This window comes from Scardinius erythrophthalmus, assembly GCF_964197995.2.
Source record: "Scardinius erythrophthalmus genome assembly, chromosome: 8".
Taxonomy (NCBI): Eukaryota; Metazoa; Chordata; class Actinopteri; order Cypriniformes; family Leuciscidae; genus Scardinius; species Scardinius erythrophthalmus.
In genome coordinates this window covers 40,540,067-40,567,487 of record NC_138228.1, presented here as the reverse complement: position 1 = coordinate 40,567,487, position 27,421 = coordinate 40,540,067, and the positions used below count along the sequence as shown (strand labels likewise).

General features: G+C 38.8%; 1 protein-coding gene across 1 annotated transcript; it reads left to right on the top strand.

The window, feature by feature from the left end:
- Positions 1–23,399: 23,399 nt before the first annotated feature.
- fzd9b (frizzled class receptor 9b) lies at positions 23,400–26,041 on the top strand. Its single transcript, XM_081371831.1, has one exon. It carries the CDS (start codon positions 23,882–23,884, stop codon positions 25,628–25,630), a length of 1,749 nt encoding a protein of 582 aa, XP_081227957.1. The 5' UTR covers positions 23,400–23,881; the 3' UTR covers positions 25,631–26,041.
- The last annotated feature ends 1,380 nt before the right edge of the window (positions 26,042–27,421 follow it).

Below are 27,421 nucleotides of genomic sequence, written 5' to 3'. Positions count from 1 at the left end.
TAACTACGATTTGAGACAAATAAATGTAAATTTAATATAAAACTATGTAAATAGCGCTCTGTGACGCGGCAAGATTTTGAACAAGGTCCTGAGCCGTTGCTGGGTGCAGCGGACAGACACCGCCGGTGTGTGTACACTCAGAGAATAATGTGTTCGAATTTAAAACTGTGTGCGACCCCCAGCCCCGTCGTCTCCTGTTATAAGCTAGTCATCAAAAGTAAGCCAATCTACGTTTATGTAGTTGCCTAGTCAATGTTGTTTATATAACGTGGTTTATGTGGCCGCTGAGCCAGACTATGACCAAGCATTGTTTTTGGTTTTTACACACTGTCCACTACTGTCCTGCTGCTGATTTGATGATGTTGTTTCGCATCTGTCAGATGCGCGTGTGTGTGTGGTGTGGCCTGGCCGCGCGCAGTGGAAATGCTGTTCTTATCGTTCTGTTCTTTATTAACACTGCTTATGATGACTTACATGCTTGTGCTCTGATTAAACTGTGGTGTATTCAAGCAGGTGTAGTTGTGTTGGCCTATTTTGATAACAGATGCATTTTAGGCTGTGCCCACCTGATTTTCTCTGGGCCCACCCACATTGTGATTCCTGGCTACGCTACTGGTACCTAATAAAGTGGCTGGTGGTGAGTGTACTTCAAAAGAATATATTTAAGTGTGAACTGAATGTGATGTTTTTAGTCACTTAATTGCATGTCAGTTGGAATAAATAAAAATCTCATAATTTAACTGTATGTTAAATGCAGGTAATTTAACTTTAGAGTGCTTTTTTTTACCCACTTAATGGCATAGTATGTACAGTATGTTTCGCAGATAGAGGTTGCTTATTCAAAACAATAACATAGGCGTAGCATGATGACGCCATGGATGAGCGTGGAATCATGGGAGTTGTTGGGTGTGCTAATGTATTGAAGGTTCATTAACGTTACTGTGGTATAAAGCAGGGAGGGGCCGAGAGCCTGGGATATTTTACATTGCTGTTTTTATTATGCTTATTTGCCACAGTCGGCCGAATCTTTGACATTAGACTGTTAGGAAACAGTCATGATAATGTCCTGTCTTTAAGTTCACTTAAGTGGCCTTTTTATTTCACTAATATTATATTATTTTCAAGTACAATTTTTAAAAAATATATACGTTTATGACTACATCTAAGGAGGCTAAACTACACTCTAAAAATGCTTGGTTGTTCAACCCATGTTTGGGTCAAAAATGGACAAACCCAACCATCGTTTTAATTTTTTTAAACACAATTTTTAAACCCAGTGGTTGGGTTTGTCCATATTTGATCCAAACATGGGTTGAACAACCAAGCTTTTCTTGTACAGTGTACAGTCAAGCTTTAAATCCAGGTAAGGTAGTTCTTCATTATCAAACATAATTTCAGAATCATACTTTTGGATCAAAGATGATAATAATAAAACAAAGCTCCATCTCCATCATAATTCTTGTGACCTTGGAAGCAACTACGACCATTTTTACAAGAATTCCTGTTCAAGGGTTTTAAATAAAGAGTTTTCTCAGTGCTGTGAAACATGAGGAGGAAGTAAATGCTTTAGTTTAGTGGTTTTCCACAATGCCTTCAAATGCATGAAACAACACGATCCACCTCCAAGGCTAACAGCACGTCTGGTCAAGGAACGCTGTGTAAAAGTCGTAAGAATGACTAACGAGACGCTGCAGCGATCCAGCTCCTAATGGCTGGATTGATTGATTCGTATTTTCATGTTCAGTAAGGAGACACAGTTATGAGGTTGTTCCCCCATGGGCCTGAAGCTGAAAACCAGGAAGAGTTTGTGGATTTGAGGTTTTGAGAACCTCTCTGACCCACACTCGCGTGTTTCCAGGCCTTCGGTTTTTCTGAGCTCTGTGAAAGGAAACACTGGATAAATTATCAGTCGTTCTGAAGGAGACCTTGTTCCGCAGAAAAAAGGGAGAAAAAGTTAACATAGTGATATTTCCACAAACATGTGTGTGTGTGTGTGTCCACAAATACCAAATATGTTGGTCTTGTGGGGATATTTTTTTTCATGAGGAAAACAGCTTATAAATCCTACAAAATTATTAATTTAGGGGTAGATTTAGGGGTATGGGATAAAATATACAGTTAGATATAGAATGTACAGTATAAAATGTATTGTGTGTGTGTGTGTGTGTGTGTGTGTGTGTGTGTGTGTGTGAGAGAGAGAGAGAGAGAGAGAGAGAGAGAGAGAGAGAGAGAGAGAGAGAGAGAGAGAGAGAGAGAGAGAGAGAGAGAGAGAGAGAGAACATTCAGAGGTGAGTGCCAGTCGGTCTGCTAAGTTTGGTGTGTCTCATTTGCTATATGATTGATGGCATCATCGGTGTGTGTGTGTGTGTGTGTGTGTGTGTGTGTGTGTGTGTGTGTGTGTGTGTGTGTGTGTGTGTGTGTGTGTGTGTGTGATCTTACAGCATGCTCAGGGTGGCAAACACATGTTTTATGTGACAAAAACAGAAGCCTCACGCTCTAGCTACTGAAATCAAGATATGTACTGGCAGTCCTGAAGAAAATATACTTGCCAACTCTTCTGCATGCTGTAGTTGCTAAGGTGTTTTGGGTGGTTGCCAGGGCGTTGCTATGTCAAACACGCTAAAGTGTTCTGAGTGGTTGAAAGGGGGGTTGCTCTGTGGTTGTTATGGTGTTTCCAGTAGTTACTAGGATGTTGCTTTACTGCTTTTAGTGTATTTTAAAGTGGTTACTAAGGCCCTGTAGACGAAGGTTACTAACACAAGTAGACGAGGGAGACACAGTCCCGTTTACACCTGGTGCTTGAATCCGTCCCTTTACTTTTAACCACTTCTGTCCTGATTTCTTGGAGGGGAGGATCTATGGGCTGGCAAATATGGGTTGAACATTGTGCTTGGTACGTTTTCGTCTTCAAACCAAACTTGGATCTCCAGCCGACAAAGTCATAGCTGCGCTTGCCATAATGTTTATGTTGCATTAATAAGTCAGTAGGCAGTCATTTGTGGCTGTTTGAATGCATTTGACCACAAATTGACCACAAACACTATTGTTTCTTTGTCTACTGTCCTGTTTATTTGTATCATATTGTAAAGCGACCTTGAGTTTGTAGAAAGGCGATATATAAAATAAACGTATGAATTATTATTATTATTATTATTATAGTACTTTTTTTTAATGCTGCATTTTTTTACCGGAAAGTAGACATGTAGTGTCTGTCTCATGGTTTAATATAGTTATTGCTCACTGAGTAGATCTTGTACTGACAGCATAAAGAGCCTTTAACACTGACACCTCTCCTGGCCTGTGATGCAGGTTAACAGCAACTCTCTGGATCTGTCTAAGGGGCTGTTTGTCATTCAGTAACTGAGCAGTAGGCCTTTTCGCTGGGCCCCATGTCGAGATGTCTCCCCCTTGGGCCACCTGACACTTCCATCCATCCACACGTTATTAATAGGCCTTGCATGGCTCGACAGAAGCGCTAACAATTCTTCAGGGTGGGGTGTGTGTGTGTGTGTGTGTGTGTGTGTGTGTGTGTGTGTGTGTGTGTGTGTGATAGTAAAACTATGGAGGGAGAGTTGGGATGTATTATGAGTTCAGGTGTGTGTGTGTGTGTGTGTGTGTGTGTGTGTGTGTGTGTGTGTGTGTGTGTGTGTGTGCGTGCGTGCGTGCGTGCGTGCGTGCGTGCGTGCGTGCGTGCGTGCGTGCGTGCGTGTGTGTGTGTGTGTGTGTGTGTGTGTGTGTGTGTGTGTTTGGAAGGGGTCATTTATTTAAATCTTTCTGTGACACCATCACATTGCATATGTCCTCTAATCATCCCAAGGCCTGGACACAGACTACACATTACTCTCACAATGCATTGTTTCCAAATTTAACCATAAGAAAGAGAAAATCGGTCAAATTCTAATAATCTCAATTGTTTGTTATAAACAGCAATGATGTAATGGAGAGCAAAATGACTTTTGCTTCAATCTCCTGCTTCTCAGAAATGTATCCTGAAAACTGTGAAACTCAGATTTAAAGAGATACTGAAGACTGCAATCACAAGATTTCAGTATGAACAGATATTTCCAGACTTTACAATGTTACAAAAGATTTCTATTCATCAAAGATAAAAAAAAGTATCACGTTTTCCACAAAAACTACCGTTTTCAACATTGATGATAAGAAGCTCAGAAGCTTGAGCAGCAAATCAGCTTATAATAATGATTTCTGATGGATCATGTGACACTGAAGACTGGAAGAATGATGCTGAAAATTCAGCTTTGCCATCAAAGGAATAAATTACATTTTAAAATATATTAAACTAGAGAACAGTTATTTTAAATTGCAATAATATTTCACAATATTACTATTTTTACTGTATTTTTGATCCAATAAATGGTGGAGACTTTTTTCAAAAACATAAAAAAAATTCATGTTACAAGAACCCAAAAAGCAGCAAGAAAGTTAGTGGTATGTACACACAAAAACTGACAGTGTGGACAGTGTTCTCGGTCTTCCCATATCTGCTGCTATTTTGGTCTTATATGTCTCTCATGCATGATAGCAGCGGGGAATTGAAATGTGGTTGTAAGTGTGTGTGATAGACAAAACACGGATAGTACAGTGTGTGTGTGTGTGTGTGTGTGTGTGTGTGTGTGTGTGTGTGTGTGTGTGTGTGTGTGTGAGTTCTCTTGCGCCAGGTGCTGATGGCTGTTGGGAGGGCAGGTATGAACCGCATGTGTTAGTTAACTGAGATGATTGGGCTGTTATTCATGTGGCCCCTGACAGCCGAGTAGATGATTTATGCTGGAGTCTCAAAGCTGAATCAGCCCCCCTCTAATATGAAACGCTGATCAAAGGAGCTGATGGAAAGACAAGACGAGTAAGAGGGAGAGAAATAGAGAGAACGCTGCTTGCTTTTTCCACTCTAGTCAAAGAAAGCATCAGGTTGGCACTTAGTAATCAGAATGCCAACATTTATGTTGATCACTATCGCATTTTTTTGTGTGAAGTGGAAGATCACCTATAACATATAAAAGTTTTTATCTTGGATGCTGTTAGGTCAGTACATAAAACTGTTCAAAAGTTTGGGGTCGGTACATTTTTTTTGTGTTAAATATTCTCTTATGCTCACAAAGACTGCATTTGTTTGATAAAAATACAGTAAAACAGTAATATAGTGAAATATGATTACAATTCTAAACGTTTTCTATTTTTGAATATCGCCTATTTTAAAATTGAATTAATTCCAGTGATGGCAAAGCTGCATTTTCAGCATCATTACTCCAGTCTTCAGATCCTTCAGAAATCATTCTAATATGCTGATTTTGTGATCAAAAAACATATTACCTTTCATGTGGTGTGTAATAGCTGTTTGTGAATGTATAATGTCTCCAAAGTTTAAAGGTGTATTCACACCTGCCTTGTTTGGTTCGATTGAATCGAACTCAAGTTCGTTTCCCCCCTTGGTGCGGATCTTTTGGGCAGGTGTGGATACAGCAATCGCACTCGGGTGCGGACCAAACAACCGAACCGAGACCCAGCTGAAGTACGGTTCCAAACGAACTCTGGTACGGTTCGTTTACGGTGTGAACATGAACCGACCAGGGGCGGCTGGCCAATAGAGGGCGCTAGGGCGCCGCCCCCCCATGAGCCAGACCACAGTTTATGAGCCACACTCATTAAATAAATAAGTAAATATATACATAAATCATACATACAAATTGTCAGTATTTGTGTGTTTGAGATATTAAATACACCCAGTATATGTGAAAAATATGATAGAAATTCAAAATATCTGCTTTTTCAACACGTCTCCTCCACCTGCGTGCACGTCGATCAGCTCTGGGGCGCTGGAGAGAGGCGCCCCAGAGAGGCGGGTCTGTGGATCAGTTTAGCCAATTGCTGATTTAAGTTTGACATGTTTGACATAAACTGTAGCCAATCAGCGAGCTCAAATCTAGTCAGCTATGGGCGCTTCTGTTTAGCGCTTCTGTCTAAAGCTGCGCGAGCCCGAGCCGGAGCCGAGGCACGCCCATCTCTATCAGACAGCTGTCTATCGGGCTGGGGTGCGTTTCCCAAAAGCATCGTTGGCCAACTATGGTCGCAAGTTCCGTCGTTACCAATAGAGTTCAATGGACATTGCGATGAACTTGCGACCATAGTTGGCCAACGATGCTTTCGGGAAACGCACCCCTGGCTAGCTGGATGCGTCATGCTAATGCCTTGTTTTGCTTTCCGTGATTACTTTTTAAAACAACAGCGATAGATCCAGCATGGACAGTTACTGGAGCGAGGGACCTGTCTGAGAAAGTAACTACTGTTTTAATTAAATTTCAAATGCAAATGGAAAGTTTGTGCAATTTTTTTTTTTTTTTTTGTGTAAGAATGCCTCAGCCTTGTAATATGGCATTAAATAATTACTGACTTTTTGACAGAGCACTGGTATCGTGCAGTTTGTGTTAATACTAATAATTATTTGTAATATTATTATTATTCGCTTTACAAAGATATGTAAAGGCAGTGGTTCTCAAACTGGGTTTGTGGTGGTTCTCAAACCGTGAGGTGACAGAAGGTGGTGCGGGAACAAAATGCTGAATTTTGCCGTTCCTTTAATACTACCTCATCTTAAAATACGATTTAAACTGAGCATGCATTTCTCTCAGGTTAAATGCTGTAAATACATGACATCCGATCAAATTACCTCATCTTTTGCGGTCAAAACTGTCTGCATTTAAGCAGCGTGTAGTGGGCTGCTATGACAGGTCTACAACAGTTCAACAAACGAAATATTAATATTAAGTGATGTTCATTTTCAACACAGTTGTCAGTATTTTTACAATAAAATAATAGCTCCAAAGCCACAGCAGAACTGCAGCACACAGCAGTGTTTGAGAACGAATCTGCGACTTTGAACGAATCATTAGAGTCAATGATTCAATGATTAATTCATAAATACTACCACTTGCTTCATTTCTGAATGACTCGATGACTCACCACCTACTGGCGGTTTTAATTTAATATTTAAAAGCATCACTTCGTTTTTACCATCATTGCATATTTATCTATTTAACTTTTTTTTTAAAGCATTATTTATTTTATAAAGGTATGTGTAAAGGTAAAAATGCACTTGAAAAAATCGATTTAAGGGGGCAAATATTGTCCCTTGGTGTGACGAGTGTGGGTACGCAGAAGGACATTAAGCCTCTTGGGGTACAACTCTAAAAAGTTTGAGAACCACTGGGACTGGGTTAAGGAATAGAACAAAATAAACATCAAACACAATACACAATACACATACCAAGGGCAGAAAGTAGGCCTAATAGCCTACTCCCATGGTTTGAATATGACACAGCCCCACCTAAGATATTTTTCACCAGCCGCCACTGGAACCGACCCAACTGCAGAAAACTGCGTCTTTTTATTTGACTGCTCTTATGAGGATACTTAACAAAACGGACATTTTGGCATAATGGTGTGTGTTATTGTTCGTTCAAGCGCGAAAGAGAATTCGATTCCGGCGCGAGGTCTGTGCACGCGATACTGTTGCGCGTCTTTCTGCGCGTCGTGTGTGCATCAGGACATTAACAGACAGAGCGTTCTCTTTTGTCTTACCGCGCTTAAATGGTTTAAAAGCATGTTCTCTCCGCTGGAACTACCTTGCAGCACATCGTCGTCTTCACAAAATCCTAATTACAACATCGTAGCCTATAGATGAAATTGTGTCATATGATGCTCATTAGTTTCTTCATATTGCGTTTGAAGCCACCAAATAACACCAAATCAGTAAAAGAACAAATATTGCATTACGAAATATCTTCATGTTGAGCCTGTTTTTGCACTTTCTGCTTTTCCCTACTTGAGAATTCCTGTCCAATGAATGGATGACCTTAGCACACGTGGTTTTGTTTACAAATTTTGGTTCACTTGCAAAAAGAGCAGTGTGAAAGCGAACGTACCAAACAAAACAAATCAACATTGTATTTGGTCCGGACCAAAGCAAGTGAACTACCGGACTTTCCTGGTGCATGACAAATAAAGTTATTGTCTCCTAAAAGAAAGAATCGATTCTGAACTGCCTAAATGAGTCATCTCTAATTCCCGTCTCCCTTCCTGTTACCTATTACATACAGTCCTACTGTAACAAATTTGCTTAATACCAGTCTATGGTCTTTATTGGCTGACCATGAACACTGTCTACTTTGACCCGCTCTCATACACTGTAGTTGTAGCTGAAGCCTGGAAGAGTTTGGTTTGTGTTGTCCACACGTTGAGAAGATGCTGTTTTCAGCACTGCAAATCTACTTTGTAAACATCCTTCAAAAGGATGATGACTCGCGCTGGAATTGATATGGAAAAAAATGATGCCATCATTACTGTTCGTATCATTGTGTATCAAGCACTGAGGAAGATCCGGAGCTGAAATTCAAATATGGTAATGGACGTTTAATTTCCGACATGCGCTGTAACCAGTAGACCAATCACAACCAATTGGGCTGTCTGACCAATCAGAGTAGAGCAGGCTCTCGGAAAGGAGGGATTTAGAGAGACTGAGGCTGAATCCGAAATCGTCCCCTATACCCTTAAATATAGCGTTATTTGAGGGGACATCCATTTGTAGTGGTGTCTGAAACCATAGACGTTATTTAGTGCACTTATTCAATCCCACATTGCACTGCAATAACGAGTGTACAACCGATGTACGCTCAATGGCAGTCCGAATTTTCTCTCCCGAATTTTCAGTCATTTTCATTCCTTGGGATGAAGTTAACAGTATTAGTTGACTAACGTAGGGAATAGTGAATGAGGGTTTAGGGGGTGATTTTGGATTCAGCCTGAATCTTAGAACGAACCGTTTTCTGAGAAAATAAGTGATGTGCAATGTACAGTATATATTATGAGTACATTAAAGCGTTTTTGACCTTTTTGATGCATGTAAATCATATGTAGGAGAATATAGGAACCTTTAACATAGCATAATATGGGTGCTTTATTTTTATTTAAAAATTAAATATTTTGTAACATTATAAATGTCTTTACTGTCACTTATGATCAATGTTATGTGTCCTTGCTAAATTAAAGTGTTAACTTCATTAAATAATAATAATGATAATTCTTTCTGATCCCAAACTGTTGAAGGATGCGAAACACCTATTCACCAACTACTGTGTATTGCATAAGATCCATTCATAGAGGCCAGAAATTTACATAGGCTATAGTTGTTTTGTTTTTTGTTTTTCATTCAGATTATCACACATACCCACACAAAATGCAAAAATGAAAGAACCTACTTATGTTACATAAGCGGTCGTGTTAAACAAAACATTTATTTCTAAAAACATTCACAGATCATTTCATATGCATTCTGCCAAAAACAGGGCTGAAGTGGCATGTGTTTTCCCAAAATGAATCTCAAACAAAATTCCAATTGTAATCCACTAAAATATTTTGATAAATAATTCAACATTGACATTGTTAATTGAGAAAATTGTCAGTTCGAGCTAAATAAAATGTCAAAGCCAAGAATTCAAAACACAGCACTTAAACGACTCAGTTCATCAAACTGACATCAAGTCAAGTCAAGTCAAGTCATCTTCATTTATATAGCGCTTTTAACAATGTAGATTGTCTCAAAGCAGCTTTACAGAGATAAGCGTATAATTTAAGGTAACAGAGATTGTTTCGGCTTTACAGCAGAGTTAAGTTATTTCCATCTAAACTTAGTTTTAATTGATTTGGTTCCGTCGCAATGATCATTTGTTATTAAATTTGGGGCCGCTAAGACGACACCATTCTCTCTACACAGACTTTAAACGCGAACCTGTGAGAAACGCTGATGGCAGTCACATGCGCATTTAGAATGGGTTCTATAGTTATGTGCGTTAGAATATACGCAGGTTTGGAATTCCCTACAAGCCAAGCCTAAACAAAATACTTGTCTTTCCTTATAAATTTTGATAAGGAATTTTATTTTATTTGTTGCTTTGGGGTAGGACCGCAAGACGAATTTTCCCGACAACGCCTTATCTGTAGAGTGGTAGTGGGATCCTCCATAGGGAGAGACTAGTTGGCACTTCAGCACTGCGTTGTCATCGGTCCAGGTGAAGGTCCTTCGTCAGATCTGGATACGGCCTGGATCCGGCAGGCTGCGGGAAAACCTTGGGATAAACACAGACACTAAAATTAGCGTAGATGCCATTCTTCTCATGATGTAACGAGTACATCAGGATTTTTGGGAAGTGTTCCCGGTTCCGGCTGACCTAATCTATGCAGCATAACATTAAATTATAGAAGTCTATAATGTATTATGTGAAAGCTAGGTCAAAGAGATGTGTCTTTAATCTGGCTTTGAACTGACAGAGTGTGTCTGCTTCCCGGACAATGGTAGGAAGACTGTTCCAGAGTTTTGGTGCTAAATAGGAAAAGGATCTACCGCCAGCAGTGGATTTTGATATTCTAGGTATAATCAACTGGCCGGAATTTTGAGATCGTAATAGACGTGACGGACTATAATGCGTTAAGAGCTCGCTCAAGTACTGCGGAGCTAAACCATTCAGTGCTTTGTAAGTAATCAGCAATATTTTAAAATTTATGCGATGTTTAATAGGGAGCCAGTGCAGTTTTGACAGAACTGGGCTAATATGGTCATACTTCCTGGTTCTGGTAAGAACTCGAGCTGCTGCGTTTTGGACCAGCTGTAGTTTGTTTATTAAGCGTGCAGGGCAACCACCCAGTAGAGCATTACAATAATCTAGCCTTGAGGTCATGAACGCATGAACTAATTGTTCCGCATTTGTCAATGAGAGCATATGACGTAATTTAGATATATTTTTAAGATGGAAAAATGCAGTTTTACAGATACTAGACACGTGACTTTCAAATGAAAGATTGGTATCAAAGAGCACACCCAGGTTCCTAACCGACGACGAAGACTTAACAGAGCAGCCATCAAGTGTTAGACAGTATTCTAGATTATTACGTGAGGAAGTTTTTTGTCCAATAATTAGAAACTCTGTTTTTTCAGAATTTAGAAGTAGGAAATTACAAGTCATCCAATTTTTTATATCCGCTATGCATTCCGTTAATTTTGTGAATTGATAAGTTTCGTTAGGTTTTGAAGAAATATAGAGCTGAGTATCGTCAGCATAACAGTGAAAGCTAATTCCATGTTTCCTAATGATATCTCCTAATGGTAGCATGTACAGAGTGAACAGCAGCGGTCCTAATACTGAGCCTTGTGGTACGCCATACTTAACCTGTGATCGATGAGACATCTCATCATTTACTGCTACAAACTGATAACGGTCAGATAAGTATGATTTAAACCATGCTAGTGCATTTCCTGTAATGCCAACATAATGTTCTAATCTATTTAAAAGAACGTTGTGGTCGATGGTGTCAAATGCAGCGCTAAGATCGAGTAACACTAATAGAGAGATACAACCACGATCGGATGATAAGAGCAAATCATTTGTGACTCTAACGAGAGCTGTTTCGGTACTATGGTACGGTCTAAATCCGGAATGGAAATCCTCGCAGATATCATTTCTTTCAAGAAAGGAACACAGTTGTGAAGATACTGCCTTTTCTAATATCTTTGACAGAAAAGGTAGATTCGAGATCGGCCTGTAATTGACTAATTCTGAAGGATCAAGTTGCGTTTTTTTAACAAGCGGTTTAATCATAGCCAGCTTAAAGGTTTTTGGTACGTATCCTAGAGACAAAGACGAATTAATGATATTAAGAAGAGGATCTATGACCTCTGGAAGTATTTCTTTCAGTAGCTTAGTCGGTATAGGGTCTAACATACATGTTGTAGATTTAGATGATTTAATGAGTTTAGTAAATTCTTCCTCTCCTATAGCAACGAATGAATCAAATTTTTCCTCAGGGAGACTACAATGCACTGCCTGATGCGATACTGTAGTAGACGGTTGCATAGTTATAATTTTGTCCCTGATATTATCAATCTTATAAGTGAAGAAGTTCATAAAGTCATTACTGCTGTGTTGCTTGGAAACTTCGGTGCTTGAAGCTTTATTTTTCGTTAGTTTAGCCACCGTTTCAAATAAATACCTAGGATTATGTTTATTTTCTTCTAATAGGGTTGAAAAAAAAGCAGATCTAGCAGCTTTTAAAGCCTCTCTGTAAGTAATTGAGCTCTCTTTCCATGAAATGCGAAATACCTCTAGTTTTGTTTTCTTCCAGTTGCGCTCCATTTTTCTGGCTGCTCTCTTAAGGGCCCGAGTGTGCTCGTTGTACCACGGCGTTGGACTATTTTCTTTAATCTTCTTTAAGCGCAACGGAGCAACTGTGTCTAAAGTGCTGGAAAAGAGAGAGTTAAACGTTTCTGTTGTAATATCTAGTTCTTCTAAGCTATCTGAGATGCTGAGATGATGAAACTGATTAGGAAGATTATTAATAAAGCAATCTTTAGTAGCAGAAGTGATAGGTCTCACATATTTGAAACACGGAGTCGGCTTTGCAGCCTTGGCTAAATGCAAATTACACGAGACTAGATAATGATCTGAGATGTCATCGCTCTGCTGCAGAATTTCAACGGCATCAGCATCTATTCCGTGTGATAATATTAGATCTAGAGTATGATTACGACGATGAGTAGGTCCTGACACGTGTTGTCTAACTCCAATTGAATTTACAATGTCTTTAAATGCCAATCCCAATGCATCTTTTTCATTATCGATGTGTATATTAAAATCACCAACAATTAGTACTTTATCTGCAGTCAATATTAATTCTGATAGAAAGTCCGCAAATTCTTTGATAAAGTCTGTATGGTGCCCTGGTGGCCTGTATACAGTAGCCAGCACAAATCTCAAACGTGATTTATCGTTTACACTATATATTTTTACATTAAGCACCAATGCTTCAAAAGAATTATATTTAAAACTTGATTTCTTAGTGGTTTTGAAACTATTACTATAGATTACAGCAACACCACCCCCTTTGCGTTTCAGACGAGGCTCATGTTTATAACAGTAATCTTGCGGGGTTGATTCATTTAAAGTAATGTAATCGTTTGGTTTTAGCCAGGTTTCTGTCAAACACAGCACATCTAGGTTATTATCTGAAATCATATCATTAACAATGAGTGCTTTTGAAGTAAGCGATCGAATATTCAGCAACCCAAGCTTTAGCATTTGCTCATCTGTATTATAGCTGTTTTTTATTTGTTGAACATCAATTAAATTTTTAACCTTAGTTGGGTTTAAACGTTTTTTGGATTTCCAAATTCGGGGAACAGACACAGTCTCTATATGATGATAGCTAGGTGAAAGAGGCTCTATGTGATGGGATTTATCTGACCTTGGTGACGAGAGGCCGCTAGCAGACAGTCGGTTTAGCCAGTCTGTCTGCTTCCTGACCTGAGCCCCAGATTGTCATGTTTGAGCTCTAAGACTATGAGCCATATTACTAGAGAGAAGAGCAGCACCATCCCAGGAGGGATGAATACCATCTCTTTTCAACAGGTCAGGTTTGCCCCAAAAACTTTTCCAATTGTCTATGAATTCTATATTATTAAGCGGACACCACTTAGACAGCCAACCGTTAAGCGAACACAATCTACTAACTATCTCATCAATTATAATTTGTAACGTAATTACATATTAATCCCAGGCTTATTAGAAAAACGTATGCCTACCTGTGGCATCATTTTCTGCAAAACGCAAAATACGTGTCGTCGTGCATATTTCGCGAGAGTTTCCAAGTGAAATGTCCAGTGAGTGGCACTAAAAGCGTTTAGGTTTGGCCGGAACAGATGAACGTGACTATGGCAACGCTTTATTCGTCTGAGTTTGTACCTCGCAGTTCTGAATTGAAATGTGCGGTGAGTGGCGATAAAAGCTTATGCTCCATTTTAAAATAACGTGCACTAAACCCTAAACCTACCCGACAGTGTTAACAAAAGCAAATGTGACATAAAAACACCATCGTAACAATGCCATTTTAACAGCTGAGCTACTGAGCAAGCTTAGTGAAATTGTAAAACCGACGATATGGAGCTACGAATGCAAACTCCAAAATATATTCGTTTATAAATCATGCACTATAGTAAAAGGTGTTTTGAGGTCATAATTGTGCAAGGAGCTGCATGAAAACAAGTCTTTATTAATCCATAATCTGCCCTTGTAATCATAATTGTGTGTGAAAACGATTACAAGTACTTGTTTTACTGCATCTATAGTGTTAATTTCTGTTAGAAACTGCAGTGAAATGTAGCCTTGTAGCCTACATATTTAGCGTTTTGCAAAAATATTGCCTCAGGTAGCTACGTTTTTCATTACTTATGTAGGCTACACCTTCATTAGTGGTCAGGATCGATTTCCAAATAGTGAATCACAATGCATCTTGCGTGCATATACAATGGCCCTTTAATATGGTCAAGGGATCTGATTGTTATCCAATCACAGCAAACACATTAATGGAAGGTGAATACATTTGTGGCCTGTGAATTACACAAACAATAAGCCCTTCTGGGATTGTCTATGCAGACTACTGAAACATGAACCACTTCAAAAATCACCCCAGAATGGTCCTTATCTCCTGTAAAATCATAGCGTAAAGATTTTTATACACCCCTACACACATTTATTATCATATTCATACATAGCCTACTGTACTGTAAATACGTGGCACTTCCCATTGGATAGACAGAGCTGGCCATCCACGTGTCCAGTTGCGGTAGTGTGGATTTCCATTACATTGCTCCCACTGGGAGGTTAAACGCAGTTGTGTGTTTGCCCAGAAAGTTCAGCTTTGTAAAACAATGAGGTGAAGGCTGACTGACTCACACTTGCTCTTATTTGTTCGGTCTGTTGTTTTCGGATCTCTCTCTCTCTCTCTCTCTCTCTCTCTCTCTCTCTCTCTCTCTCTCTCTCTCTCTGACCTTTGAGGTCTTAGTTCAGTATTTTAATGACACCTCTCAGCAGCATTTGATTTGATTTATATATTTTAAATCCATGACTTTTCATTTATACTTGAATGTGACTATGATCAGACATGTTTTGGCAAATTTATTTGAAATGAATCAAACCCCGGTTTTTCATTTAAGCTTTTGAAACATTCCTACTAAATATTCACTTTTCTTTTAAAGGGGGGGTGAATTACTGTTTCATGCATACTGAGTTTTTTACACTGTTAAAGAGTTGGATTCCCATGCTAAACATGGTCAAAGTTTCAAAAGTTAAGTTGTACGTTTGAAGTAGTATTTTTGTTCCAAAAATTGTCCTTCCGGTTTGTCACAAGTTTCGGAAAGTTTTTTTCCAGTATGGCTCTGTCTTACGTAAGAGAGGGCGGAATTTCCTTATATGGGTCCTAAGGGCACTTCTCCCGTAAGATCGCGGGCGCGCGCGCACTCGTAGACCAGAGCGAGAGAGCGAAAGCAGTTCGCCATCAAAGCGCCCTGCCCGGCTTTTGGGAAGTCAGTGTCACCAAAGAAGTGTGTTTTTGGTTGCCAGGGCAAGACAACCCTGCACAGATTCCCAAAGAACCCGGCGTTAAGGCACCCGTGGATGGAGTTTGTTTTCCTGAGCATAAACAGAGTTGTGTAAGACAATTGTTCCCTGCATTTCGACGATGATTGTTTTATAAACAAAGCCCAGATCGTCTAATGCTTAAGGATGGAGCAGTCACAATGATAAAGGTTCGCGGTCGTGCGTTGGAACGGTGAGTAAAACTGTTGAACAAATGTCTCTGTGTGTTGTTAGCTCGGCGCGTTAGCACAGCTTTAGCTTCGCCCACACGGCCCGCCCCCAGCCGCTCGTTTTTTTCCGGAAAGACTCGGTACAGCCAATCTTTCAATTAAAAATATAATAAAACAAAAGACTTTTTGGAGATATGAAGGATGCAATATTACTCTATAGGTACTCAAGATTAACAGGAGATTGAGTGAAAATGAGCATTTCACCCCCCCTTTAAATCAATTTAACATCCAATAAATGACTTCACCTTTATGGACAGATTTGAAGGAAGAGGAGGTGAGGAGTGGTATTTCTGATCCTTGGTTTATCTTCTACAGAAGCTGCAGAACACTATTTATCTCTCTCTTTCCCTCCTCCAGCTCCTAAACAATACACATCCCAAAGAAAACAGATCCCTTATCAGCACACAAACCCTAAAAAGAGTGACAGACACAGTGCAAACACAGTCCAGATGAGGGGCAGACTTTCCCCGACAGTGATCTGCAGACTGTCCTGGTTTTCCTTCTAATTATCCTGAAGGGATGTCTTGCTGTTTGAACACCTCTCACTAATGCCATGTTTTAGAGCAAGTTAATTGAACTGCAAAATTCTATTTGTAAACATTCAAAAGTTTGCTTCAGTTGACACCAAAAGAATCTCTGTTGGAATCTTACCACCCTTTAAAAGAACAGCTCACCCCAAAATGTCAATATTTAGTCACCCTCATGTGGTTCCGAAACTGTATGACTGTAATATACTTAAGTGCGAACTGGATGTTTTTTTTAACTGTTATTTGCATGTTACTTGCAGATAAATGAAATTGTATGATACTTTAAATTTATATTAAATGTAATTTGCTGAAGTTTAGTGCTTTTTTGACCCACTTACATACATCTTTATATGTAATTGCATAGTTATTTTGAATGTTTTTAAAATATGGTTAATTTGTTCTGCTGAATGTACAAGCATGACAAGCATTTATGCTAAACTAAAAAATACTTTAATGTTGTTTCTATTGAAATTTTATGTAATGCATTGGAACATATTTGTAATTACACCTTTGTAATAGTGTAATGATCGGATATCACACTACAGTTACAATTAGGTTACACTTTATTTTAAGGTGTCATTGTTACAGTGTAATTATTAATTATATATTTAAGTACTGAGTAATGTTAATTAACAACATATACTTTCTATAGATTTAGGGTAGGATTAGGTTTTGGTTGAGAGTTAGTTGCATGTAATATGCATAATTTACTGTTATATGGTAACATGTAAAATATGTAACAAGGACACTGTAAAATAAAGTGTTACCAAATTATAATCAAGCAATTTACATGTGCTCTGTATGTAATGCTTCAGTAAATTACAAAACCGGTTTATAGTTATTCTTTATTTGGATGGTCCCATTTGATGGTGATGGTCTGCGGTTTCTCCACCACGGGTTTAAGCGTCCGCCCTGAACGGGAACCAACCCCAGAATATTTTTGAATAGCAATTGGGCTGTTTTTTTTTTTTTGTTTGTTTTTGTTGTTGTTTTACACAAACCTGGCAACCCTGCCATTTTCTGTTGACTATAAATAATGTTGCACCTATAACTCTCATTAGAGTATTGAGTATTAGTAGACTGTTAGGGATAGGGTTAAGGGGTTAAGGTTAGTAGAATAAGCTGACATGTACTTGCAGATTTACTTATAGTCAGTAGAATGTCTGTTGGGTGTAAAATTCACATTTTAAAAATGTACTTACGTGTTTTATAAAATCATAGTCATGAAATTGGACTCTCTTTATGTACATTTGCGTGGCCTTTTATTTCACTATTATTATATTAACTGCAAGTACGTTTTTTTTATTTATTTTTTTTTATTCTTTTACGATTTTAAGTACACTATAATACAATTAAGCACACATCTTTTTCACAATCCTTTCCTCCAACTCTCTGCCACTAGCTTAGGAACAAAAGTTCCTTGACGTTCACCTGGAAGCATGTCACAGCATCCAGACTACACAATTTATACTGCAAGACAGTGTGACTAGCAGGCAATTACATAATGCTAGCTCAAACAGTGTTAGCATTGTGCTTTGTGAGTGAGTGAGTGTGTGTGTGTGTGTGTGTGTGTGTTGACTCCAGATGTGAGAGAGCAGCTCTCCTGTTACACTCAGTTTTAATCACGGTAATCCATCAGGCCTTGCCACACTCCTCCACGTGTTGTCTTACTCTAAGAGAAAAAGAGAGACATATGGGACAGGGTGCAATTACAAAGACACTTCTATTGTCTTTGTATTTGTACTTGACACCTGAACAGCTGTGAAATCAAATCCCTGTTTTCCTGAAGAGAAGAGTGAAGTCATGGTTGACTTGAATATGAATACTGCCTTTTATTTATGGGAATTGATGCAGTGGAGCTGCGATGACAGCATATTTGCTGGTACATGTGTTAATTAATAGTGTCTCTATTGTGACATAAGAGTGTAAACATGGGTGAATCTCAGAAAACCTGTATTCAGATCACATTTCACCCTAAAATTAGAAGACACAAAATATCTTGCATAGTTTATTTTAATTCTGACATGAAAATAAAGCACATTTTCCCCAAAATTCTCATCAGTGTAAATGTATTATTACGATTCTATAATTTTTTATGAGTGTCTTGTTTAAACTAAGTATTTATATTTTATGGCAGTTCATTTTGTACTCTTTTTGATTTCTGCACATTTAAATTAAATTAAATAAATCTTTTTAATTGTTGTATAACATGTTGTTATGTAAGGAGAATAACCACTGAGAATAATGAAAAAAAAAATGTTTTAAAAAATCTACATGAGGTCATGAAATAAACTTCATTTCCTTTTTACAAAATATGACCTGGACAAGTTCTTGCCAAGTTTCATAAGATTCATATTTGTAGATGATGCGTTATGTTTTGCCAATTTGTCCTTTGAAAAAAAAAAAATCACTGTGAACTCATTTTCAACTCCATTTGAGTCAGTTTTAAGGAGCTCTGAGAGATAATCTGTCCCCTCTGTTTCTTTTTCCCCTTTAAATATTCCATCCTCCCCTGCACAACAGAATTTGACTGGTGGTGCGCAATATCTATGGTAATCCCACCATTTATTTCAAGGCCTTAGAGTAAATATTCAGTTTATTTTAACTGACAAACGATTACGTTGAAGATTTAAATATGTCCACAGAGTACTGTTGTCACGATGTGTGTTGCTAGAACGCACATGAACACGAAGATGACAGCAATAAGGCAGTCTTTAATAAATCCACAGGCAAATCCACACAATGAGAGTAGCATACAACACATCCAAACATAGACGAGATGTACACATAGGCTGAATCCGAAATCACCCCCTATACCCTCAAATAGAGCACTATTTGAGGGGACATCCATTTGTAGTGGTGTTCGAAACCATAGTGGATGTTATTGAGTGCACTTATTCAATCCCACATTGCACTGCAATAACGAGTGTACAACCGATGTACGCTCAACGGCAGTCCGAATTCGCTCACTCGTTTTCAATCACTCCTTCAAGTGAACAGTATTAGTGGACTAACGTAGGGAACAATGATTGAGGGTTTAGGGAGCGATTTCGGATTCAGCAGACTGGGATGAACAGAAAGAAAGGAAGTCAAGTTATAAGCCAGGATAATTAATGAAACACACCTGAACTGAATAACAAGTCAAATCAACATGACAACTAACTAACTAAGGGAAAACAATGCAGACTGAAAACAAAAGTCCAGATGGTGGTTTCCCTTGTGAAAAATAAGTCTTTAGTATACTTTTAAAAAGAGTACTTATTATGAAAATAATATACTTTAAAAGAATACAAAAAATTATATATATATATATATATATATATATACATATATATATATATATATATATATATATATATATATATATATATATACATATATATATATATATATATATATACATATACATATATATATATATATATATACATATATATATATATATATATATATATATATATATATATACATATATATATATATATATATATACACATATATATATATATACATATATATATATATATATAATTATATATATACATAGTTGCTGTCTTAAATTTTTACGTTCAATCAACTTGGATGTATAAGCAATTTCAACTTAATTTACATTAAACTGACTTAAAAAAATGAGTCTTTGTATAATCTTATATAACTTGTAAAAAAGTTGAAAATTGCTTAACTTATTTTGTTGAGTAAAAGCAATGTAAAAACATATGTTGTCAGAGAGAGAGAGAGAGAGAGAGAGAGAGAGAGAGAGAGAGAGACTTTAAATTCAACTCATTTTTTAAAGTCAGTTTAATGTAAATTAAGTTGAAATTACTTCTACATCCACGTTGATTGTATATAATTATATTGTAGATTGTATACAATATAATAATGATTAATATAAAAGTTATTTATATAATAATAATAATTTATATATTATGGTTACACTTTATTTTTATGGTCCACTTTAGACATTCTATACCTCTAAGTAACTTTGCAACTACATGTTAACTTACTCTCATTAGAGAATTAGTAGACTGTAGACTGTTAGTAGACTATTAGGATGGGGTTAGGTGTTAGGGTCAGGGTTAGTAGAACAAGTCGACATGTAGTTGCAAAGTTACTTATAGTTAGTAGAATATCTGTTGCTGGAATATCAAAATTAAGTGTTAATAGATACTAAGCTGAGAACCTAATACTCTAATGAGTTAGTTGACATGTAGTTACAAAGGTACTTATAGTTAGTAGAATGTCAAAAGTGGACCATCGAAATAAAGTTTTACCATATATATATATATATATATATATATATATATATATATATATAGTTAAGTGCATAGTATAAAAAATAAAGTGTTCAGTAAGTCATGGCAACTTATCTTTTTACATTACTTCATCTCATCATTACTTTATCTTTTTTATGTTATTTGAGATTCGTCTTCATTTTTTAAGTCAGTTTAATATAATTCAAGTTGAAATGAAACCAAGTTTATTATACTTTAAAATGTAAGGTTGAAATAGGTTTTTACATTTTTACAGTACTTTTTATGTGCAATACAAATGCACATCCCATACAATTAAACACAATTTTTTTTTTTTTTTTTTACAAAGGTTGATATTTGGTATCTAATGCAATAACATTTAGGCATTTTTACTCTAAATAATGTCTAAATACTTTTTGGGGACACTGTATCTTTGCATTGCAGGTTATGTTTAGAACTCTTCTCAAGCTTATAATAAGTTGCAATGCAATGGAAAGGAGTGTGATTGCCTCCCCTCTCTTAATTCCAGCTGATGGCATTGTCCCCATACCTCTCTTATCCTGGGTCAGGCCCTGCTCCACTCAGACACAGATATCTTACCCTGCCACGTGTCAAACAGCCCGAAGCACTCTCCACATCAACACTGTCCCAGCAGACAGCATCGGGCCTTGTGATTTCCATCATATTTTAAGAAGCACCCACACTTCCATTATGTCAGCGTTCCGAGAGAGCGTCCTTAATAATCTTTCTCTATTCACGTACAACGCGAAGAAGAAAATGAACACTGATGATGCAAGACTTTCAACCACAGAATGTGCAGTCAAGTGCAGCGGAGTCACAGGACGCGGTGGCCGTTTTGATAAATAGTGACAGCCTAAGTGCTCTGAGCTCCATTAGCTTGAGTGAGAGAGATACCACCATGGCACGGCTACCCAAACAGGATATGGTGTCATGACATGATCTCACATCACTTTAATTCACAGTTGGGTGAGCTCTAATTAAGGCCTCCATCTGTCACCCGCAATTTGTAAAGTCTTCAGGCAAGTCGCCCTACTTCTCAAGTAGATGGGTCTTGGAGGCTTGCTTGTAGCGGTGACGTAGCGGGCTGTTTTTTAAAGACGCATTTCGTGTCAGTCGGGAACACAGAGGTTTGCCTGAGCGCTCAGATAAGATTAAAAGGGTGGAAATGTTTCTGATAGGTGGCATGAAAACATGGAGAGTTCTGTTTCCTGATAAAAATCGCATTTCAGTCCTTGGGAGGCTCCACGCACGTGCTGAGACAGAGAGAATATGGCACCTGAGAGGACCCTACACTTTCAAAATGGGTTTATTTTCTCTGTCAAGTTTCAAATAGCATGTACGTTCCAGCAGAACATGATGCTAACAACACCAGGCTAATGGGTTTGATTCCCAGGGAATGCATGAACTGTTATGCAATCTCAGTTGCTTTTGTCTGCATAAATGTAAAAATGTTCATTATTCCAAAATTGGATTGGATTGGGGTCTGACGTGCAAACGCCGAGGGTGATAAAATCGTTCTGTCTGGTATGTATTTCCTTCTCAGGCTGGAGGGGTATCAGACTCACTCTGTGCTCTTTCAGACTAAGTGAGGCTTAGTATGCCAAATCCAAATCTGATAACTGCTCAAAATCTAACACCGCGGGTGAAAAGGTTTAAATGCCCACTGTGACCACATCAAACAGAAGGGATTCTAATCTGGCCTGTTTTATTTTGACCAAACGTTTGGCTTGAGAACTGAGCTCGGCTATGATTAATGAGTCTTGGAATGAAAGAGGCAGATGATTTTAAACATATTTTTTCTATATTTGTAGGCTATAAACATTTTTTTGACATTTTTTACATTTGAGCTATTTTTTACATTTGAGCTATTTAAGGAAGATTAAAAAACATTTAAGCGGTTGGAAGTCTCATTTGTTGCCTGTCTATGTGTAAGTGTTGTACATTGTATAGCCACTAGATGGTAATAATAATCTTTTTCTTTTACAGGATTCTTGGGATGTGGGATATTCCAGTGTAAATAATGATGTTTAATAAAATACTAAGTTTATTGAAATCTGTGACAGATTAGGCCTACTTGTTTTTTATAATGAAAGTTTCTTGTCTGGACTTTGTTTTTCTTTCATTAAATTTGGAATGAACTTCTCTCCTTGACAGTAATATCCTGAGGTGTTGAGTATCATTGCAGCTATTTTGATAAATTCCTTTGCACCCTTATTTTCCACTGTTGCCATTGCTTTATTAGGCCATAATATCAGTGCCACGGGGAGACATTTTATATCAGCTTCGGCTGTTTATGATTCTACTTATTCCGTGGTTGAAATCTCACATGGAAGGATTTACATTAGCTATTTAAATATATTTGTAAGGAATGTAAAAGAACATTTTTAGTCTAAAACAAACAATCCCATTGCATTAGACAATTTACATGGAAGCTTTCAAAAATTCATAATGGTGTTTTCCACTAAAATATATTTCAACTTATTGTTCCTACTAAAAGTAGGCTAACCGCTGTATAGCCACTGCTAATAATAATATAAAAGAAAGAAAGGAAAAAAGAAAAATTCGGAAATGCCTACATTGTTTGAATGAAATCCTATTTAATTCATTGTTTTAATTCGCAGTCGGAAAAATTACATGGTATTGGCCATGGTAAATGTTTTCCAAGGGTAAGTCTCCAGATTGAGCGTTTGTGTTTTACTGCGCGCCTTCTATGTTGTAGGTGGGCGGAGCCACGATTTACGCAATATATTTTCTGTAGTAAGTAGGTGGAGCACATTCTCGGCGTCATTGGCTTTTCAGAAGTGTGTGGGCGGAACCAGTCGAGTACGTCATGAATACCACGCCCCCGTATTAAAGGGACACAGAGAGGAGAGCGAAAGTTCAGTGTGAGCCACAGAGATGTGAGGAGAACAGAGAGGAGCTGCTGTCGGATTAAACGCTTCACAGAAGTTCGGAGATAACCGAAGACACGGACAGATTTGTTGTTTCTCTTGTTGAGCTCCTCCTGATGCCCTTATTTGTCCCAATAATGACGGTAATGACTGACGTGAACTATTAGGCTAGTTGTTGTTTTTTAAAGTGATTGTGCACGTGCGCTTTTCAAAATAACATACGAACTGCATCCTTTTTGTATGATATGAAGACTTTGAAAGAGGATTTTTCAGAGAAGTTTAATTCAGAGGAATATCTATTTTTCAGCGTTTAATTTGGATGACATATGAAATATTCATTGAAACACTATTAATATAAGCAGTGTCTATGGAGCTACATAATCACCCATAATAAAAAAAAAAAAAAAAGATTCTTCTTTTGGGACTGTATATGCCAAGAACGTTTTTCTTGACTTATTTCATTCAAAAAAAGGTGACTGAAAATCCAGCATGGGAGGCTCACCTTTAAAAATTGTGATTTCTCTGTGGTGTCAGCTGGTTATTGCAGCCTACAGTTTAGAGATTGGCTCTTATGACCCGGAGAGAGGAAGACCAGCTAAATGCGAGCCTATCGCCATCCCTATGTGCCAGGGCATCGGGTACAACCTCACCCGGATGCCCAACTTTATGGACCATGAAAATCAGAGGGAGGCTGCGATTAAACTGAATGAATTCGCCCCTCTGGTGGAATATGGCTGTGATGTGCATTTGAGATTTTTTCTCTGCTCTCTTTATGCCCCTATGTGTACTGACCAAGTGTCCACATCCATCCACGCCTGCCGTCCGATGTGCGAACAGGCACGTCAGAAGTGCTCGCCCATCATGGAGAAGTTTAATTATGCTTGGCCTGACTCTTTGGACTGCTCTAAACTGCCCACCAGAAATGACCCCAACGCTCTGTGCATGGAAGCCCCGGAAAATGACACCAAAACTGAGACTAAGAAAGGAGAGGGCATGTTGCCTGTGCCGTCCAGACCCAGGCAGCCTGGCACTGGGAACGGACTGTCAGGGGGCGGCATGGGAGTGTGTGAAAACCCGGAGAAGTTCCAGTACGTGGAAAAGAGCGAGACGTGCGCTCCACGCTGCTCGTCCGCTGTGGACGTGTTCTGGTCCAGACAGGATAAGGACTTTGCTTTTATTTGGATGGCGGTTTGGTCTACTCTGTGCTTCATATCCACAGCTTTCACAGTCCTAACCTTCCTCCTCGACCCACATCGCTTCCAGTACCCAGAGCGGCCCATCATCTTCCTCTCCATGTGCTACAACGTTTACTCAGTCGCCTTCATCATTCGATCCGTCGCCGGGGCAGAGAACATCGCGTGTGACCGTGAGAATGGCGAGTTGTACATCATCCAAGAAGGCCTGGAGAGTACGGGTTGCACCATAGTCTTCCTCATCCTCTACTATTTTGGCATGGCAAGCTCCATCTGGTGGGTCATCCTCACTCTCACTTGGTTCCTGGCGGCTGGTAAGAAATGGGGTCACGAGGCTATTGAGTCGCACAGCAGCTACTTTCACATGGCTGCTTGGGGCATACCTGCCCTGAAGACCATAGTCATCCTCACCATGCGGAAAGTGGCGGGCGACGAGCTCACCGGACTGTGCTACGTGGGCAGTATGGACGTGGGGGCGCTAACAGGCTTCGTCCTTGTGCCTCTGTCCTGTTATCTCATCATTGGGACGTCTTTCATCCTGACCGGCTTCGTGGCGCTTTTCCACATCCGGAAGGTGATGAAGACCGAAGGCACCAACACGGAAAAGCTGGAAAAGCTGATGGTGAAAATCGGCATCTACTCCATCCTGTACACGGTTCCTGCCACCTGCGTCATCATTTGCTACTTCTATGAGCGGCTCAACATGGACTACTGGAAATTCCGAGGGCTCCAAAGCAAGTGCACCGCGTTCCCGGGTCGGAGGAACGAGGACTGCTCTCTGGAGTCTTCGGTGCCCACCGTGGCCGTGTTCATGCTGAAGATCTTCATGTCGCTGGTGGTGGGCATCACCAGTGGCGTGTGGGTCTGGAGCTCCAAGACGCTGCAGACTTGGCAGGGTCTGTGTAGCAGAAAGTTTACAGACAGGACTTGCAGGAAGCAGTGCAGCGGGAGCTGTAGCACTAGTCACTGCCACTACAAAGCACCTGCCGTCATACTGCACATGTCCAAGACTGATCCCTACTCGGACTGTCCCACGCATGTATGAGCACAGCGCTGAGACTGTGATGTCCTGTACTGTGGACTTTGTGAGAATAAGACATGCAGTGCAGTGAACTAAACAAACTTAAAGCCCAACATTGCAGCTAAACAATGGATTAACAGTACTTTCTTAAAGGGAGAATTTTATTATCGCTTGCTGTAGCAATAAATGAGACAGATACGCACATCCTAATCAGTTCTAAATATCTGCAGTTGCTCTTGCATGGAGAAGTGCACAGTGTTCCCGTTTGAAGGCTGTTCAATGACTTGTTAATATGTTTAATTTACTTGTTCAAATGTTTCAGGACACATTATTTATTGTATATATAAATATATTTAATTTTTCTTGGTCTTGGCATTGATCATTTGTCTAAAAGTGCCTTTTTGAAGAAGATAATAAAATGTTATATATTTTCAACAGTTGACTGAAGTTTATTCTTTGAAGTAGGCATTTCAAGAGTTAACTGCTAACCTAAATGTGTTTACTTGTACTTTTGTTTTAGTGTTGCTACACAAAGTGACACTACTATTTCAATTTCATTCAAGTACTTGTGCCTTTGCATCTATTTAGAGGTGGAAGTTAAAGAGAAGCGCCTTGGTGAGACTTTTCACATCGACTCACTGTAACAAGAAAACGCGTCAAAGCAATGCAAACATTTTGATGAAGAAAGCTAGGTTTGCATCTGAAAGGTCGCCCCAGTTCAAATGCAAATCGATCCTTGAGGGACCCTTTCAGGAGCCTTCAAAAGAGTGGGCTACCCCCGAATAACACAAGGCTGTGTGGCTTTGTACGCCCCTGACACGAATAAATCTGTCACTTTTAAGAGCCTATTGGTCAGAGTAGTGACTAAGCTTGGATCGTGAAGATTAAGCTTGTAGCTAAGGCCTCATTTTTGTTTTTAGCACATTGTTTATGAATCGCGTTATAGTCCATGTTCGCTGTTTTTTTCTTCTTCTTCTTCTCCTTCTTTCAGCTGTTTGCTCTATTTTCTCTCTTTAATTCCCCTCTATATGACAGACGCAGTCGCTTTGGGCACGCTCTCCTTTGAGCGCGTTTATCAGAACAGAAATCCCTGGTGGTTTTCTCTCCTTCATCCTCAAAGGGAATCGTTGAGCAGAGTGACAGACAGTAGCCTGGATTTCTCTGTGCGAACGTTCACATCATCACCTTTAAACGCAGAGGTTGTTCTGGAATTATATTTCATTAATGAGGAGCAGCAAATGCACACAAACACATCCAGATTCTCCTATTGTTGTGTGTCGCTTCTCTCTTCCCCCTCCACTCTTTGATGTGAGCCACTCATGCAAATAAAGGCACTTTTCTCCAACGCTTGATCCGGAGCATGTAGGGCTCCAATGGCTGTTTGAATTGTACTTTCTTCACCCTGCCTCTACCCGTTTGTAACTGCAGATCTGGATTTTGATGATTCATTTGTATGCCATTGCTTATTTGTTTCAGCTCATTTTCTTACTGGAGCCTTTAAATGTGTTTACTGGCTTAAAAACTTAAAAGCCAACAGGCTATGCATTATGAGCAAACTCATATTACAGATATATATGTAATATGTTTGCTCATAATGCATAGCCTATATATATATATATATATATATATATATATATATATATATATATATTATAGCATGGGTGTATGTTAAGTATCCCTGAAAAGAATGGTCTATTTGGTCTTCCATTCATAATAGTTGAATAGTCTGAAACTGGTGGACACATATAGGGATAGTAACATATGGGCCCTCTTCAAGTGTGATATACTGTAATGGAAAATTTGGTGCTGATGTAC